The sequence below is a fragment of the Leopardus geoffroyi genome, chromosome A3 (genome assembly GCF_018350155.1).
Source record: "Leopardus geoffroyi isolate Oge1 chromosome A3, O.geoffroyi_Oge1_pat1.0, whole genome shotgun sequence".
In the NCBI taxonomy this organism is placed as follows: domain Eukaryota; kingdom Metazoa; phylum Chordata; class Mammalia; order Carnivora; family Felidae; genus Leopardus; species Leopardus geoffroyi.
Window position 1 is genome coordinate 19,037,452 of NC_059336.1, and position 19,393 is coordinate 19,056,844.

Genomic DNA, 19,393 nt, shown 5'->3' on the forward strand with positions numbered 1-19,393 from the left:
TCACTGAACCACAGCATCTCTCCTTCAGGCCCACAGACACCCTGAAGGTATGAGAAGTGCCTCTCTCCTTGGCCAGGCTACAAGCACTATACGGAACCCTAGCAGAGTCAGCAGGAAAAGGCCAGGTGGCAGGGATCACAGCTGGCAGCCCAAACTTCCTCAAAGCCTGCAGAGGGGGCTGCAGGGATCAGAACTCACCAACAAGGTACCCCCATGAATGGGCAGAAGTGGGGCAGCTTCAGCAAGAGGCTCCATTTACAAAGTGTGAACTCTACACAAGCATCTACTAGCATTTTTACTCAGACTTCTTCAACCTGGGCCTCCAAAATCAAAGGGCCTAGACTCCTTCTATAGTCTTTGCCTATGCTCCAAGCTGATAAGATCACTGAATCTGTATTTCTCTAGCTTATCTACCCTTGGGGGCTGGGGCCGTGGGTCCTCTGCATTCCTGCCACCAGCCTCCAAAGACCGGAGACACCATGGACTGGATTCTTCCCTCTTCACACCCCTCCCTTCTGTTCAGGCCCCATCTTACAAATAAGAAAGTCACACCCAGGAGTCAGATGTGCAAATCTCCATAGATTTACTCCGTAAGTTTTACTCTGTCATGTACTGTTCTATACGACAGGTGGGTGGGTGAGGAGAAGAGTTGAAGCAAAACAAAACCATTTCCTCCCTTTTTCCGGGTAGTGATCTAAGTGAAATGTGAACTTGGTCCCCATCCTCCTCCCTTCCTATACTCTCACCCTCTCCTAAAGCCACGCTCCACCTCCCTCAACATTTCCAGTCCAGGGTTGAGGAGGACACTCACAGTCTATTAATGCTATCGTTATTATTAAAACCAGCTCACACTTATTAAACGTTTACAGTGTGTCAAGCACTGTGAGATGTTTTACATCAATTTTCCTATTTAATCCCCAGAGCAACCATATAAGGTGGATATATTACCACTCCCGTTTTACAGATAAGAAAACTAAGCTGAGAGTAGATAAACAATTGGCTAAGGAAAACACAACGAATATACAGGCTTCAAATCCAGCCTTGCCTTCAACCAGTGTGCTGCACTTACCCCTGCTGGTCACACACATGGTTTGAAGTGTTAGTTACCCAGGAAATCTCTATCGAGGAACCTCCAGCCAGTGCCACCAATTCAGCAGAGCAGAGGGAGCACCATAAAAGCAAGGAAGGGGCTGTGCCTGGAGTCTATCTCAGCTCCCTGTAGTATCTGTCCTTCCTCTACTTTGGAATCCAGTCTCTCAAATCACTAAAATTTTCTCTTGATGGCTGACAGGGCTGACGGAGGCACAGACGAAGGCAGCTGCCATTTCTAAGTTCAGCAGCTGCATCAGATCTGGAGCTTGTAGCTGAGGATGGCTGCCTCACCACAAGACTTTCCTTCCTCCCAATCTCCTCACCCATCTACACACGTGTACACCATACCCAAGGAGGTCTGTAGGACGTTCCTGTGGGGGTGTCACTTCCTGACCCCCCTCCTCCACATGGACCTGGTTCTAACACCAGTCTCTGCGGGGGAGGGTCCTTGCAGGAAGCAACCTACAACCTAGGGTAGCAGCACTATCTCTCACACTTGGAGGCGGGGGAATGGAGGGTAGAGCTGGGCGCCCATCCGGCCACGGCATAGGCATGGCGCTAAGTGGAATAACACTGAAAGACCTGTGGGGTTTTTCAAAATCCCCTAACTCCCTCCTCCCAACTGAGACCTGCCCCAAAGCAGCCAAGCTCAGTCCTGAGAAGGCAAAGAGGCAGGAAACCAAAAGTAGCCGCTCCCGGCTCTCTGCAGCCATAGAATACAGGACGCAGTACACAAAGGGCTAGACCCCAAACTGGCTGCACGCTCTTGAAAAAAGTACCTGACTCCAAGGCACTGAGGCTGGCCTTTCTGGGCCAACCTCTTGAGAATGTGCTTCCAAGGGCAAGAGGAGCCTGGCCCCTTTACCAAGAGTCCTTGCCCTGGCTTTGGGTGACTGCCCACCCACGCAGACCTCTAAAATTCAGCTTCAGGACAAAAGCAGCAACAGGGGAAAAAAGCCACTGCCTTCTCTCAGGCTTTTCCAAACCAAACAGGACCACCTTCCACCCTCCCCAAGAGAGATGAGTAGAGCTGGCTCTGATCCAAAACCAACCCTACCCTAACATCTGCCTAACTTCTACTTAGGGAACCCAAAGGTTCCTTTGCAAATGGAGCCCAGCCTGGGGCCCAGAAAGTTTCACCAAGACTGTCTTTTGGGAAAAAAAGGTGGTGGGCGGTGACCGTCTGGTCTGGCCCCAGGTTCTGGGGCTGGGTGGGCTGACGCTGCCTTGGCTTCCCTCGCCTTGGCCAACACCACTCCCGAGCTAGGAAGAACCAGACCCCTGCCCCGCCGATCTTAGACCCACTAGGATTTTTAGGCCTCTGGGCCAAGCGCTTGGAACACTTCCCACCCCCCCAACCCCGGGCTGGGGGAGGGGGTGTCCTGTCAGGTGACTGAGGACCCGGATGCCCCCCGCCCCCAGTGACCACCCGGGCCGAGGCGGGGGCGGGGACCGGAGGGTGTGGGGGAGGGCCCGAAAGTTTATCCAAGTCACTCCAGCCGCGGGCCGCGGCGCGCGCAAGAGCCGGGCGCGGACCCCCGCGGCCCCCGCGCGCAGCGGGCCCCGGGAAGGGGGGGGGCGCACTTACTGGCCCCCTCGATCTTGTCGGCGCCACGGCTCCACGTGATCTGCCGCGTCTCCAGCTTGACCTGGAAGGTCTTCCGCTCCGGCCGCTGCGACTTCTTGGAGTAGAACAAAGTCATGACGGTGCCCACCTCGAGGCTGCGGCAGAGGTGCAGCACCTCGGCGTCCGAGGGCGCGCCGGGCCCGCAGCCATTGGCGCAGGGGGACGCGGCGCCCGCCATGGCTCCGGCACTGGGGGTGGTGGTAAGGGGGAAGGGGGCGGCGGCGGAGGAGGCGGCGGCGGCGCAGGCCCGGCCGGCGGGAGCAGGCGGCTGTGGCTGAGGCGGCCGGCGAGCGGGCCCCGGCGGCTGCTCCTGCGGGCGGAGACGGGGCGGAGCCTGAGCGGGGGGCGGGGCGGCCCTGCAGGCTCCGCCCTGGCCCGCGCGCTGGGAACAAAGGCGCCCGCGCGCCCGTGGAAAGGACCCTCCGCCCGCCTGCCGCGCCTGCGCCCCGCGACCCCCAGACAGGCCCCGGGCGGGGGCGCGGGGCGCAATGGCGGCGGGAGCGCGCGCGCTGCTCGCGCTCAACCAGCTCGTCCTTCCGTCCCGCAAAGCTTCCTCACACTGCCCTCGTCGGCCCCGTCACGCGCGGCAGCCCCGCGCCGGCCCGTCAGTCAGTCGCACACGCATAGGCGGCTGCCCAGCCCACTGTCCCGCACAGGCCCAGCTGCAGCCGTATCCTCAACCCTGCTCCCTAAGCACTACCCGCACAGCGGCCGGAAGAAGAGGTGAGGGTGCAGAGCGCCCCCAGGACCGCCGGCCAAACCCGGTTACCTGGGCGGGCTGCCCGGCGGAGGGAGCCAGCCAGGCCGGGCCGGGCCGCCTCACACCCGCGGCGGCAGCGGCGGCGGCGGCGGCGGCGGCAGCGGAGGCGGGTCCTCTGCGCGCCCTCTCCGGGGCGGGGCGGGGGCGGAGCCTCCTGCGGATTGGCCGATGGTTTCTGACGGACAGCAGGCTTGTCCCGCCCCTCCCCTTCGGCCGCGCAGGGCTGGCCCGCAGGCCGCTCCTGCGACTGCCGAGACTCGTCCGCCCCGCCCCTGCGGCCAGTGTGGCTTTTGACAGTCCGGTCTTTTGGAGAAGCCCCCCAGTCCTCGGCGTCCCCTGTAGGGCTTTTAGACCCGTGGCCCCCAGTGGCCTAAATCTCTGCGCCCTCCACTCATCAGCCACTGCCCGCCCCACCTCGCTCTCTGCCTCCGCGCGCCCTTGCAAACGCTCTCCGGAGCTTTGGTTATCCCAGACTAACTCCCCGCGTTTTCCTCCTTCCTTTCAGGTCGCTGCCTTTCAGCCCCAGAAATTTTTCTTCCTCTGGGCTGGGTCCTGAACCAGTTCCTAAGACGACCTGACCTTTCCCATGGCTTAACCCCCAGACCCAGGCATCCATAGCGCCAAATCTGTATCTCCCAAGCATCCCACTATCGGCTCCACGTCCCTCGTCAAACTGCTCTTCCCGCTGTCGTTACTTTCTCAGAACATGGCCCCAATTCTTCTAAGATGCTTGGGCCAAGACCCTTGGAGGTATCCTTGAGCCCTCAGTCGGCCTCCACCACCCAGCAATCTTGTAAGGCCTGTTTACCACGGAATATCTCCACTCCTCCCACAAACCCAACATCTGTCTTTTCTCATCCAGACTATTTACCCTCCTTGGTCTGGCCTGCGTCTATTCTTCATGCTTCAGTCTTTAAAAACAAGTTTAAATTGTGATCCCCTACCTTTGGCTTCAAACCTTCCATGACTTCCCATTGCATGTAAAATTCACACTCACTCCTGTCCCAGCTGGTCCTGTGTGATCTGGCCCCTTTCTTTCCCTCCCACTTCATCTCTCCCCACCTCCTCTTCACTCTCCATTCTCCAGCCACAAGGCCTTTAAGTGGTTATTTGAATAATTCACACTCCATCTTCCGGAAACCATTTCCCTAGACTTGCCCCTGCAATGTGGACACCCCTGTCACAGAAAAACTGAAGACACCTGTGGTCACAGTGGAGCCCATCTGACAGATGTTGTGTCAGGCAGAGCAGGACAACTTCAGAGGCGAGAGGCCCAGCAGAGCACCCAGCTGGTGCCAGAGAAAGATCCAGGCTTCTGGAATTTGTGAGTATATGTGTGCTCAGACAGCCTACCCAGCTGAGTGGTGACTAGTGCCTGGGGCTGCCTCTGACTTTGTCTTGGTGCAGTGGTAACTTGTGTGGGTTTGTGTTTTAATTCCCTCAAGTGTGGCTCCTAAGAAGCTGAGAATCCAGCATGAAGTTGAGACTCTTACAGGCTTCTGCCACTTGAAGGGAGGTGTAGTGGCTGAGATGGACTGCCACCTAGTGCCCACCCTTTAAAGTGGGAGGGAGGGCACTAAATTTGACCTGGTACCCACCCGGCCTAGGCTTACACTTGTGGTTACACCTGATCCTCATAATCACCCTCTAATCAGGGATTATTGTCTCCAGTTTACTGATGAGGAAACTGAGATTCAGGTAAGTTCTACAACTTGCCTCAAGGCCACGGAAGAAACAAATGGGAATTTGAACCTAGGTCTGTCTGACTTAATACATTTTCTGCTTCACAAGGGAGCCTTAGTGGGTCCTGGTGGTCAGCAGTCAGTGGGCACAGAGGCTAGCTGGCCAGTCAGTACAGATGAGGGGAGGCTCTGGCCATGGTTGGTCCTGAGCACAGGGGACTTCACAGAACGTGAGTGCTCCTAGAGTATGGCTTGGGCTGACTTGGGCTTAAAGTAGTGTTCCCCCTGAGCTTCCATGTGCTGGGCCTTGGTGCCATGTGTTGGAAGAAAAAGAGAAATCCAGCACCAGCCTTCCAGGAATTCAGACATTAAACAGAGAAACGGTGTTATGTAGGGACAGTGGTGATGGCGGGTAGGGAGGAAGAGAACATAGGGTTAGGAGATAAAACACAAGGAACACGTACTTTAGATCTCTCTTGGTAGAAATGGAAGGCGTTGCTAGGACTCAGCATAGGCCTACAGGATGTGAGTAGATGGCCAGGTGAATTATTAGGGGTGGGTTGGAGGAAAGTACTTACCAGGTGGACGTAACATCATATATAAAGGCCCTGAGGCCAGAAAGAACTTAAAGAGTGTAGGAATAGAAAGAAGGCTTGAGTTTACTAAGTGAGGGGGAGCATGGGAGGTGATGAAGCCAGGAAGATAGGCAGAGACTGGATGGGGCCTCTTCCTGCTTATCTGATCTTGTCCATATGTCCAGGATGCTCCCTCCTAAGTACTCCTGCCCCCCTCCTCCTTGTACTGACCTGGGCAGCCTGAAGGCTGTGATACACTTTTAAAATCTGTTTCTCCATTTTCCAAGAGCTTCCCAACACAGACCACGCTTCCTTGCTTTTGCTTTTCCCTCCAGGGCCAGGCCCCCAGGGGATCCAGAAATCTCTGTCAACAGGAGCTCAAATTTTCAGCCTGCTGCCAGGCCCTTAATCAGAAAACAAGGCTCCATTTCCTCCTGGGACTTCTGAACCAGCATCCCAAGCCTCAGGTACCTCCCTCCACCCAAAGAGACTCAGGAAAAGCAGGGCATGCAGAGGGTGTGGTTGGTTTGGGCTTCCCCCAGCTCAGCATATATATGGGTACGTGGGTGTTACTGGCAAGGCGTGCAGCTGTGTTGGCTTGGAGGGAGCAGCCCAGAACCCACACAAGGCACACGCCCTGACATCACCCAGGCTAGCCCTGCTTGGGCCTATTTCTGTCAGCACTCATGCTTCAACATGCCCAGGTCTCCACCATCCCTGTGCCTGGATTCTAGGTAAGAGTCCCGGCTCGATGCCCCTCTGGCCCTGTGGCCCTGATCTGATAGTTGTTTCTTTATCGAAACAATTAGAGCAGCACTTGGCATATAGTAAGTCCTCTATAACTGCTTTACCCACATTGGCTCACTTACTTATTATAGCATTATGAGATAAGTACTCTTATTATCTCTAATTTACAGATGAAAAAACTGAGGCACAGAGAGATTAAGAGACATGTTTATGGACATAGAACTGAGAGGTGGCAGAGAGGGGATTCAAACCCAGGCATCCTGGCTGCAGAGTCAATGCTATGTTGCCTCTCATGTAGGTATGAACTATTTTGTTGTGTGTTCTCACCCTTTTCCTTAATACCCCTACCTGATGTGTTTTTTATTTTTAGTTATAGATATTCCTTGACTTACAATGGGGTTACAGCCCAATGAAATCATCGTAAGTTGAAAATACAGTAAGCCAAAAATGCATTTACTGGGCCTAACCTCCAGAACATCATAGTTTGGTCTAGCCTACCTTAAATATGCTCAGAACACTTACACAGGCCCACAGTTGGGCAAAATCATCTAACACAAAGCCTGTCCTATACTAAAGTGTTGAATGGTTCCTGTAATTTACTGAATACTGTAGTGAAAGTGAAAAATAGAATGGTTGTACAGGTGCAGAGTGGTTGTTGACCTTGATCACACAGCTGACTGGGAGTCGTAGCCACTGCCCAGCATCATGAGAGAGGAGCATACTGCGGATGGCTAGCCAGGAAAAGATCAAAATCCAAAATACGGTTTCTACTGAATGCATATCGCTTTTGCACCATCATTAAGATGAAAAATTGTAAGTCAGACTGTCATAAATCAGGGACCATCTATAGTTGGTTAAATGATGTCACAGATTAGGTTCTTTGGGAAGCGGACTCTGGGGCAGAGATTAGTGTGCAGAATGTTTGTTAGGGAGTGCTCTTGGGACCAACACTGTGGAAAGGAGAGAAGGAAACAGAACAGGGCACAGGGAGAAGTTCAGCTGTGATGCAGGCCTGATGACAGCCGCAGCCAACCTCCAGGGAGCTGTTTTGTCTGATGCTGGCTTGAAAATGGCTGGGCCTTCATAGCCCCACTTCAGTCAGCCCTGGGAAGAGCACAGCCTCAGTCACATGGCTCTCTGCAGCTGAGGTGATCTTTGAGAGTTGAGAGATCCTCCAGCAGTTGGGGCAACAAGTGCTTCCTTGAAGGAGAATCTGAGTGGCACATCGCTATACCTACCTCAAATGTATTCCTTTCCAGTCCTTTAAAAAAGTTTAGAGTATTTAAAACAAAGGACAAAAATATTGCACTGTAGAAATGGAATGTGCCATTAGAAGGAGGAATATAATATGGTTAGTATGGGTTAACGTGACTGCTGTTACTGAGAATTGAATGTGGCTGAGCTTCCTGGTAAGCAAAGCAAAAACTTTTTATTCTGGTAACATTCCCTGACGGAGAAAAATTTTCTTGGGGTTAAATTCTAAAAGAAGTTTCTTGGGGTGCCTGGGTGGCTCAGTTGGTGAAGTCCAATTTCGGCTCAGGTCATGATCTCATGATTCATGGGTTCCAGCCCCACATTGGTCTCTGTGCTGACAGCTCAGAGCCTGGAGCCTGCTTCAGATTCTGTGTGTCCCTCTCTCTGCCCCTTGCCTGCTCTCTCTCTCTCTCTCTCTCTCTCTCTCTCTCTCTCTCAAATAAACATTAAAAAAAAATTTATGAAAGAAGTTTCTCAATTGGACACTTACTTGACTGATATAGTGTAGAATGTTCCCAGCAGATCAATAGCAAATGCTGATGCAGTTTTCATTTGTTCCTTGTAATGACTTTGCATGAATATAGAACATATAATATACCTTCTATAGCTCAGTGAAGCCCTTCCACAATTGAGAGTAGGCAGAGTTATAGACTTGCAATCTTGTTTCCTCAAATAAAACTTTATCCTTTTTCTTTAAAATTTTTGCTTGGTAGTTTCTCATGTTAGGTGTCTGATCAGCCCATCTCTGACTCTGTAACCTGTACCTCAGTATATAGCTGGTACTCCATACTCACCTCAATGCACCCTGAGCTCCACCCCACAACTGCTGTTCAGGCTCTTGACCTCTGGCCCCAATATCCATCTATGGCTCCAACTTAGTCGTTGGATCTCACACTTCTTAGGTCATGTTCTTCTGCTTCCCTCCGTACCTGGGATGGACTCCCAGCCCCAAGAGCCTCCTGTTTTCTATCACTCCAGGTAAAACCAGGCCTACCCAAGACTTGGCTTTCACTGCAGATTCTGCTTCCCCTTCGCTGAAGGGCTCCTGAAGTAGGTCCCAGATGTTGAGGCAGGAGAGCCGGGCTCCAGATAAGGATTTTTCAGAGAGGTGGCAGGGAAACCATAATTGCTTCTCTGAAGAGAAGGGGAGAGCCCTTGCCAGCCATGGCCCAGGCTGACCTCTGTTTTTCCGCTTTCTCTTTCTTTCTTTAACAGACACTCCTGACGCTCCTCTATAGCAGTAAGACAGCAGAGATGAATCAGACCAAGTTCTTACTCTAGTTGTGGGTAAAGAAATGCCAACAGACATTTGTCAATAGATGACAATTCAGTGTGGTAAGGGCCCTTGGAGCACTGAGAAGGGACACTTGTTGGTGGGTGTGGGGGTAGAGCAAAGTGAGAGATAACATATATGCCTGAAGATATGGCAGCTCCAAATATAAGGCGATCAACTTGTTTATGCAATAAGGGCACTCCAGATATTTTGTGTTTTTTTGCAGCTAAAATATAAACCTTCTTAGAGATGCATGATTCAAATGCCCAATATAACAGTTTAAGAAAGAGGAGGGGGAGGAGCAGGAAGGGAGAGAGTCCTAAGCAGGCTCTGCACTATCAGTGTGGAGCTTGACATGGGGTTTGAACTCATATACTGCGAGATCATGACCTCAGTTGAAATCAAGTTGGACAATTAACCTACTGAGCCACCCAGGCGTCCCTGTGTGTGTGTGTGTGTATACATACATATATATATATATATATATATATATATATATATATGTGTGTGTGTGTGTGTGTGTGTGTATACACACACACATATTTTAAATCATGTATTATTTAAAATAGTATATTGATGTATGAATATTGATTTTTCCCACTCTTGCCTGTCCAGTAATAAATTTATGTTCAAACTCTTTATGAGTCCTTGATTTCTATGTAAGGTTCACCATTAGGGCCACTTTGACTCATCTAATATAATTTCTGAAAGCATATCACCTTCACTGCCTTCTCAGTTGAGAGCATTTTTGAAAAATCAGCTTTATCGAGGAATAACTTACATACTACAAAACGCATCCATTTTTTTAAGTGTAAAGTTTGGTGAGATTTGACGAACGGATGCCCTCCTGTAACCTCCACCTAATCAAGATATGGAACATTTCCATCACCCTGAAGTTTCTTGGTGCCTCTTTGTAGTCCATCTCCGCTGCCCCCATCTGGCAGTCACTAACCTACTTACCATCACTAGAGTAGTGGTGCCCATTCTGGAATTTCACATACTTGGAATCAAGGAGTATGTACCCTTGGTCTCTGTTCAGCATGTTTTCGAGACTCATTCATGTTGTTGCAGAGAGAGTACTTTTCGGGTCAGTATGTTATGCTATTACTAGAAATTTTAATCTAAGCATCATTATCTTTCATATGTAACATTAAAACAGGTTTCATTTCTCCCAGGGGTATATATTACTGCATAACTACTTAACTTTTATGGAAAATTTCAAATGGATCTAAGTGTAGACAGGACAGTATAGTGAGCTTCCTTGTGCCTATCAGCCACCTTCAATTATGAACTGATGGCCACTCTTGTTTCATGTCAAACTCCACCTACTAACCAACCCCTTCCATACTGACACAAATCTTAATTCTGTTATATGTATTTCAGTGGTTTTCTGAAACTGTTTTAAAAATATATATATATGATCTCTACCAAACCTAAAAAAAAATCAATACCGTATTGCTATTAAAGTGACCTTTGAGAGGCTTGTTTATACATAATACTTGGGATTGTGAGAAATAATTACTAAGTCTGTGGTAAATTTCTTTGCCTCTTTGTTTACTGATTTTGTCAGGGGACTACTTGTAATCGTCCAAAACTAGCTTGACTGAGGTCATTTCAGGGTAATGTGTTTTCTCCAAAAAGCGCTTTTTGGTTCAAAACAAGTTGAGAGAGCATCCCATTATATGAGGGATTCTGTAAAGACCAAAATGTAATAAGTAAACTCTTTTCTCAGAATACATGTTTTTTTTTTTTTTTAAGTTTTCTGAAGGGGAACTACCTATGTTTGGTGTATTTAGGAGGGGATTTCAGTTGGTAATTTACCAGGTGTGGAAGTGAGAGAAAGGAGTGAAGGATGGTGGCTCCACTAGACTCTGGTTGAGGGGGCAGAGTGGATGGAGGTGCCTTTCAGTGAGATGTGAAACAGCCCAGTGGCCGTGTAGTTGGTACTGAGCCGAGTTCCAGAAATTGGTAGATCTAATAGCCTGGGGACCTGGCCCGCAGCTCCACCATGGGTCTGGAGCTCAGGAAAGGGGTCTAGGCTGGAGACAGAGGTCTGGGAGTCATCACCCTCACATGCAAATGAAATTGGCCAGGCCAAGGAGACAATCACAGCAGCCAGGCCTGGGGGGGGGGGGGGGGGCGGTAACCAAGATGCAGCAGACTGGCGGAGACTGGAGTAAAACCAGGAGAGGGTGCCATTGTGGAAGCCAAAGAGAAGTGCTTGGAGAGGGGAGTGGGCACGTATTGTACAATTCCATTTGTGTGTGTGATGTCCAGAAAAAGACAAAGGTACAGCGCAAGTAGATTTAGTGGAGGCTGGAGATGGGAGTGGGGATTAACTCTTAAATGGGCACGAGGGATCTTACTGGGGAGGAGAATATGCTAAAACTGACTTATGGTGACAGCCATAACCTTCAGTAGGTACAAATGTTACACTTGAAACAGGTGGATGTTTATAGTATGTAAAATATATTTCAGTAGGGCTACTAAATCAAAGAATGGTCACATGCCCAGTGCCACAAAAAGCTTAAGATACACGGTACAAGCCCATCTATCAGTCACTCACTTGTTGGCGGTTGTGGTCGGAACGGAGGGAGGAATTGGGGGCAAGGTGGGACAGAAGCTGGTTACAGTGGGTGGGGAATGATCTGGTGGTGTGGATGACTGGCTCCAGGCACTCATATGTGAAATGGAGAGAGAGATGGTGAGGGAGAGGGAGATGGCTGGGAGCTGGGAGCTTCCTTTTTTCTTTCAAACGTGACGTAAGTCCAGGGTGGATTTGATGGATGGAGGAGCTGCTGAGCAGCAAGCAAGCACCCAGATACCTGGCTTGCGTTCCACTTTGCCTACAGCTGGACTTGAGCATTCCAGAAGACCCTGACAGGAGGGGCTTTTTTGGACCTTACACATCGGGCCTCTGCTCCCGGACAAAGCCAGAAGTGTGAGGAGGGAACCAAATCTACTGGAGGAATAAGTGAGGCGAGTTCTCTCCTGACTCCAGGCTCAAGTATTTCTCAGGGCCTTTCACAGCTGGCCCTCACCTATCTGTCCAGCCTCTTCCTTCATCCCCACTGGACAGGTCAGTTTCCCATCCTCTGGTTTGCTCTCCCAGGCCTGCCACCACTGAGGGAGCCCTTCACAATCGTTCTTGACCAGGATTTAGTTGCCATGCACCTGCCCTCAGAAGACCTGTAGGAAGATCCCTGCTGGGAAAGGTAGGCACGAGTTGCTGCTGCCCATGAATAAAATCTTATGCCTGTGAGGCCTCCTGTCCCTAATTCCTAGTTATGGACTAAGATTTGTCCCCTGGTTGTGGCAGGTCCTGCTCCAGTCCCAAACCTTGGGCCCATGTTCTCTTTACTCACCCCTAAGCCATAAAGTACAGTGTACTGATCAGGTGTTGCAAGAGCCTCTGTTGCCATTTCTTATGTTCAATGCTTTAGCTACCTCTACACCACACGATTAAAAAAATACGTGGTTGTAATCTGCTCCAAAGCACTGATGGTATATAACCTCCTTTATTCTTGGGGTGAATGCTACCTCCCTTACTGACCGATGAAATGCAGGCTGCCAAGGAGGACCTCCAGGGTTCTCTGCAGTGGGCCAACACCAGCCCAGCACCCAGCCTCAGGGAGCTGAGAGACCATCCAGGAGATGGCTCTCCTCCCAGAATATACCTGTGTATGCATGCTAGCAAGCTAGAGGGCCCAGGGCTAATGGCCAATTCTGACCACTGATCTTCTTCCTGCTCCATTTGGCCAGGAAAGCTCTCTCTTCACCCTAAATTCCAGACTTAACAGTAACCTAGTATAAAGAAAGGAACAATTTTTTAGGGACCCTACAAATGTGGGTACAGGAGCCCTGGGGAGTGGCCACAGACCACGCTTTTCCAATTAACCAATCAACACGAGAAGCCTACAGCTGGGCCTCTGGGATCCAGTGTCCTAAATGGCTTAGTACCCTTAATTCCTGCCATCCTGACTTGTAAGCTTACCCAGACAAGCAAACCCAGACAAGCTCCCTACTGCTTCTGGCCAATATGCTCAGAAAGCCTGTCTCCCAAATACATTCACTTTATCTTGCTCAATAAACAATACCTACCCTGGGCTCCAAATTCAGTTCTTGCACCCTCCCTTACTTCCTGGGCCCGCTTTTATCTTAAGATATGGACTTTGGCTCCCCTCTGACCCACACCCAAGGCAGCAAGACAGGTGCAGCCCCTTCCAGGCCCCACCCAACCCCTGGGGAGGGAGCCGCCAGTGCCGAGCTGAGCAATGAGAGCACATCCCACACAGAGCCGAGCCCTGCCCTCTCCCACCAACGCCCCCCACCCCAACTTTGCCCCAGTCAGGTCGGGGACCTTGTGTAACAAAGAGGCAGACACTAGGTTTCCGTTAAGTTGTAGGAATTTATTTTAAATAACCTACAGTTGATTAAAAGGGAATTCATGATAAAAATAGAAGATACTTGAGGAAAGATGTGGGAAATGGACTCTGCACACACGCTAAACTAACAATGCTTCTAAAACTAATGATTATAGCAAAAAATGTCTTCACATTAAAATTCTGCTTTTTATGTTTTTTTTCCATTTTTTACACAATTACAAAAGAAAAAATAAAAGCCCTAAATTCTTGATTATTTTTCCTTTTTTTGGACCAAATACTCATTTTCCTCTAAATTATTGACTTGTGGAACTTTTTACACAATAAAATCTTTCAAGTGAAAGACTGGGTTTAAAATGAAAAAGATGGATATCTGAAGGGTACAGAGAATGCTCAGAACAAAGAATGATGGGAAAATGGTTTCAGTCACTGATTATTTCATTATCCTTAGACTCACTCACCCCCTCATCCCTCCCCAACCCCAATCTACACGATCTTTAAGATCAAGAAAAAGGTTTAAATATTTTAAAATAATTAAAAAGAAATAAAAATTCACATTTAAAAAGGAACACTCAAGTCAGGAAATATTTTCCCATCATGCTTTTCTGTGAACAGGTGTCTGAACCAAAACACTGCCGATGTCACAACTGCTTCAAGTTTAATGAAAATTGATTCCCATGACAATAGTGACAATTCTCACTAACAGGTGCGCTGGGTTTTTGTTCTACTTAATTTTAAATTCCTGAAATGGGGGAAGGGGGAGGGCGTTTAGGAATTCATTTCTATTAAAATATAGAAGTTATTGCAAAACCCTAACTGTAAAAACGCACCAATATAATCGGACTTCGTATACAGTAGCTAAGAGAATCCAAATGCTTCAGTGAAACAGTGAATTTGCCTGGCAGAACTCTGACAAATTCCCATCCACTTGCTCTCTTGAAAATAAAAACAAAATTCAAAACAAATCATACAGCTAGAATTTTGATATCTGAAATATTTTTAAATAAGTTGTCCATAGGACAACTGGCTCAGCTCTCCCTTATAATATCTCCAGGTTTATCTTTTCGCAAAGATGTTCGTTTGTTAAGACTCGCCGCCTCTCTCCCTCAGCTGTGAGGGTAAGCAAGGCTCACAGTTTATCCACCTTCCCCAAACCACACTGTTCCTTTTCACAGAACCCTGCCCGCCCCTCGAGACTGGCTAGAACTCGTAGTCCTCATCAGCCATGTCGATGGCCCACGCAAACTTCTCCCGCTGGGTTTTGTTGTAAATTTTCTCAATTGGGACCCCCCACTTCTTGCACCTGTACACAAAGGAGAAAAAGGGGGATTAGTGTCTCAGGGAGCAACAGCCCAGACCCAGGGCAGGGACCTGAATATGCTTGCTTCGTGTCCATCTGCTGAGAATGAATTTTAAGAACATGCCAAACATATTCTAACAGTATCATGTGCTCGTGACCTCTAAAGTAGATGCTACTACAGATGTACTAATGAAAAAAACCTAATGCAGGGAGTTGAGTAATTTGCTTACCTTGTCATGCAGCTAGTGAGATGGAGCTAAAAAGTGAACCCAAGCTGTCTGGCTCTGGTGTCCATGCTCTCAACCACAATGCATACTGCCCCTCAATCTAACTCAACCTCTAGCACCCAACAGGGCAAAAGAGCAAAAAGGGTACAAGAGCCGGGTGGAACCCCTGACCCATAGGAGCAGGTCAGGCTCAGAAAAATGCACATTAATTAATAAGCATCTTCCAAAAAATAAATAAAACTTATTTTGGATGTCATTTTATGACTGTGTGGGGTTAAAAGGGGACACAAACAATAGAGAATTTATCTTTGTTATAAGCTCCCTCTAACTCTTTCTGTACGTTGCTCAGATCTGCAGTCTTTTTTTTTTTCTGCTTGTTCCTTTCTTCCTTTACTTGTAAAAAAAAATTATTGAAAAGTTTTGTTCAAGTGTAGATAGATGGGCTCCTTTTAGATTTTTCCTTTAATAAGAGCCAAGAGTTCCTATTCTTGTCCTAAAGTTCCATAGGGGTAGAGGCTGCAACTGCCTTTTAAAAACAGACAAAAACATGCTCCAAGGCAGTATAACAACATTACTGACCATTTAGGGTCACTGAAGATGTTCTAGTGCAGTTGCAGTGTGCATAGTAGAAAGGCAAGGATTTCCCAAAGGACTTCCAAGTATGAGGTGAAGGGATGGCATGGGAAGGCCAACAGTGCTCTTGAACCCTCCACTACATTCTCTAGCCAGCAGCAGGACCCCAAGAAGGGCCCAAAGATTACTTACCAAGCCACTGTAATCCTTGGGTCCAGATAATTGAGTTTGGAGGTTCCCAAAGCAATTTGTTTATTTTCTTCTCGGTCTGTGGCCTGAACTTCGAGCTTCATTAACTGCTCCTCCAGTCTTTGCACAGCCTTCTTCTTTGACTCCACCACCCTGGAAGAATGGAAGTCATCAAGAACCAGGCCTAGCTTCTGGACAAAAACACTGCAACCCCACCCGGCCATGCAGGGGCAGCAAAAGCAGGAAAACCCTAAATACATACAGAGATGTCCAAAAGATACCACTCAGAAACTCTAGAGAAGCTGGGGCCCCTGGGCCTCTGATATTACCCCTGCTTTTCTCTCAACCAGTCCCCAGCTCTGCATAACAACCAGGTACATACTTCTTGGTCTTTGCATCCTTTAGGACCTTGGCATCAGCCTTAGCACTTTTCAAGTCTCTCCGGGCATCTGCTAGTTGTTCCTTCTTGGCATCAATCTAGGTGGGGAAGAACAGTAAGGTTTAAAAATAAAATCAGCCCGGAGAGAAAAGAGCTCCATCAGACATGAAACCTAGAAGCTGTCTCCACCAGGCAGGCTGCCTATGTCAGTGGCATGCCACATAAACCTCCCCCCTTTCCCAGGGTGGCTTCATGAAGGCACAGATTAGATGCACAGTGACTGCTGAATGCAAATGCTATTTCGTCATTTATGTTCTTCAGTGACCCTTCAAGAAATCAGTGATCCTTCTATAGGCAGTGACCCAGGGCCTGTCCCCTTAATGCAAAAGCTCAGGTTACAGAACCTGCCAGGACTGGGAATGTGAGTGCCAATCTTTCGATCACATAACCCTTTAGTTTTAGACACCTGGGAGGAGGGCTACAGATGAAAACTGTTTACTAAATGGATCCTGTGTCAGGTTATAGCCTTCCTTCTACAAATACTGCAGGAGATAACTCTTTATGAAGCTGAGACAGGATCCTTGCATCTACTAAACCCAGCTCATTCCTCAGATTCTGCCAGCACTCTGGGAAGGAGCTGCCAGCTTCTCAGGAAAAAAGGATGCACTGGAAAGAATACCCAAGGGAACCCAGGAAGCTAAACAGCTCAGCCAGTCGGCTGAAACCTATATATGGCACAGCCTGGCTTTGGCCTTCTGTATTTTAAATGAAAGGGAGCTGAGACTGGAAGGAAATTAAAGCAGTTATCACTCAAAAACAGAGGTCTGAAAACATTTTTAGCTATGGAGCTCTTTTTCCAAATAAAATCTCATGGAATCCCGGTTTATAAAGGATGAAACAAGCAATTCCAGCCTTTCTTGCTTATAGAACGCTTGGAGGGCCTCTGGAAAACCTAAGTTCTTAGTTCTTGCTTAAGGACAGCAGCAGGCAACACCAGGAAACTAGAGCCCAAACCAGGGAGCTCATGCTGCTGGGGGCAGAACCTCAGATGTGCTATTACCTTTCCTAACCTACAAGGTCAAGGGAACCTCTGCAGAGTAAATAAATACTTGCCTGATTCAACACAGTCTGGGCTGTTGCTCTCAGCCTAGAATTGTCTGTTAAATATACACATATAGCCCAAGTTTGGAAACAGAGGCCACCATTGTGAGAGAATCATTAAATGTATTTTACTATGAATGGCTTACTTCCAACATCCATGTTGTCCAAAGTCAAGCTGAAGGAACTGATTCTATACACAAAAGCATCAGACACCACTAGCTAGATTCTTCTTGGGCTAGAAATTTAACAGACCACAATCTTTTAACCATTTCCGTGGATGCTAAATTGGCAGGCTGTTTCAAATTCTCTCAAAGCATCAAAGACTCCATTGATTCACTTGGCAAACAGGGGCGTGTGTTTGCTTTGTGGGCACACAGGAGAGGGTTCCTGGGCTTGGAGGGCTCGTCTGGCAGGCGGCCCTGGGCTGCCCAAACAGTGGTTCCAGAGTAAGATCAACAAAATACCTCCTCATGCTCCAGGGGGATGGGTAGCTTGAATTGGGTAAACAGCACCTGAATATTCATGCTTTTATTTCTGGCTTGGAACAACAACATGGGGAGAGTAGATGATTCCACATGACCACCATTTAACAGAGTGGCAGTGAACAGGAGCTGCTAGGATGGGTGGCCTATAGGGTTCTTTGCCTGCCAACCATATATTCTAAGGATTTGAGAGGTCTAGGGGCATATATTCATTTACTGTGCATATGTGCATCCCTCTAGCAAAACCAGATGGCACCTGTAGCATGAACTGTAGGTTGTGGGTATCTTTTGACCCAGACATACTACTACCGGGTATTTATCTTGAAGAAATTTCAACAGGAGGAAAATATATGAACCTGAAAATGTGTATGGAGCCTCACTTTATTTATTTATTTATTTTATTAAAAAAATTTTTTTTCAACGTTTATTTATTTTTGGGACAGAGAGAGAGACAAAGCATGAACGGGGGGAGGGGCAGAGAGAGAGGGAGACACAGAATCGGAAGCAGGCTCCAGGCTCCAAGCCATCAGCCCAGAGCCCGACGCGGGGCTCGAACTCACGGACCGCGAGATCGTGACCTGGCTGAAGTCAGACGCTTAACTGACTGTGCCACCCAGGCGCCCCTGGAGCCTCACTTTATAGCAGTCATTTTTAGTTTTTATTTTAAATTTATTTATTTATTTGAGAGAGAGAGAGAGAGAGAGAGAGAGAGAGAAAGACAACAAGCAGGGGAGGAGCAGAGATAAGAGAGAGACAGAGGATCCAAAGTGGGCTCTGTGCCGACATTAGAGAGCCCAGTGTGGGGCTCAAGCTCACGAACCATGAGATCATAACCCGAGCCAAAGTTGGACACTTAGTCAACTGAGCCACCCAGGCACCCCTGTAACAAGTCATGTTTAAACTCCACCTGTCCTAGTACAGAATTCTGTAAATGTGGATGGAAAAGAATTACATCTGTAATTTCACTAACCTCTGTTTGAAATTCATCATTTCGTCTTCAATTATGAATGTGGGCAAAAAACCATAGTAGTATCAGTAGTACCTATGATATATTCGCCACCAATATAATACAGATATTCCCGGATCATTAAAATTGTTGCAGAAATCTTAAGTATTGTTTATGTATTCTTTACTACCCTTGAAATTTAGTGATTATTAGACCCACCTTCAGATCTTACTTAATAAGTTAATAAGGAAGCACATCACAGACTTTAAAATATACTTGGTAAGTGTATTTCAGGATAATTGGTCCTTTGTGACAACCCTATGTGTCTGTTCTAGAGTGAAATACCTGCCAGTTCTCACTGAGAGTTAGTACGTTGGAATGGATTAGTTACGTAGCCATCGCTAACACAGAAACGCTCACCACCGAAGTGTTTAGTGCCTTGTGGCTTGAAAGCACAGTACCAGACAGAGTCAGAAGGAAGAAAAGCACATGGAAGAGGAATAGCATCTACTTGTTTGCATGTCTCTCTCCCTCTAGGGCAGCAACTCTGGCACACAGCCAGAATTCAACAGATGTTTGATGATGAGCTACATAAAAATATGAGTCATGTGGAATGTGTAAAAATAAAAATAGTTGTGCTAGGATTAGGGGGAAATAAAATATCATTGTTCATCATCTTTTTAATTTGAAGCAATCTAATTTAGAAACAGTTGTATTTCTGGACTGTGGCAAGGAATGGTGAAGACCGTCTTTATATCCATTATTCTCATGTATAATAAGGACAATAATATTTCAAAAGAAGGC

The 19,393-nt window shown here is 48.0% G+C and overlaps 2 protein-coding genes and 1 long non-coding RNA gene across 4 annotated transcripts in view; 1 reads left to right on the plus strand and 2 right to left on the minus strand.

Moving 5' to 3' along the window:
- Positions 1-3,572, minus strand: part of PLCG1 (phospholipase C gamma 1) — a 36,936-nt gene extending 33,364 nt beyond the window's left edge. Inside the window, exons 1-2 of one of the 2 annotated variants that reach the window (XM_045444591.1) lie at positions 3,489-3,572; positions 2,681-3,029 (exon numbers count right to left, since the gene is read on the minus strand). In XM_045444591.1, the coding sequence (XP_045300547.1) occupies positions 2,681-2,897 (217 nt within the window). In that variant the 5' untranslated portion in view covers positions 2,898-3,029; positions 3,489-3,572. The remainder of the gene's footprint in view (positions 1-2,680; positions 3,030-3,488) is intronic. The other variant, XM_045444590.1, reaches the window with a different exon arrangement.
- Positions 3,573-3,692: 120 nt separating this feature from the next.
- Positions 3,693-8,062, plus strand: LOC123580206. Its single transcript, XR_006703177.1, has 3 exons — positions 3,693-4,803; positions 6,072-6,203; positions 6,654-8,062. It is a non-coding gene; the product is annotated as an uncharacterized LOC123580206 (long non-coding RNA).
- Positions 8,063-13,398: 5,336 nt separating this feature from the next.
- The window catches only part of TOP1 (DNA topoisomerase I), a 95,199-nt gene continuing 89,204 nt past the window's right edge, over positions 13,399-19,393 (minus strand). Inside the window, exons 19-21 of the mRNA XM_045444604.1 lie at positions 16,064-16,158; positions 15,685-15,834; positions 13,399-14,695 (exon numbers count right to left, since the gene is read on the minus strand). Coding sequence (XP_045300560.1) covers positions 14,593-14,695; positions 15,685-15,834; positions 16,064-16,158 — 348 coding nt within the window. The 3' untranslated portion in view covers positions 13,399-14,592. The remainder of the gene's footprint in view (positions 14,696-15,684; positions 15,835-16,063; positions 16,159-19,393) is intronic.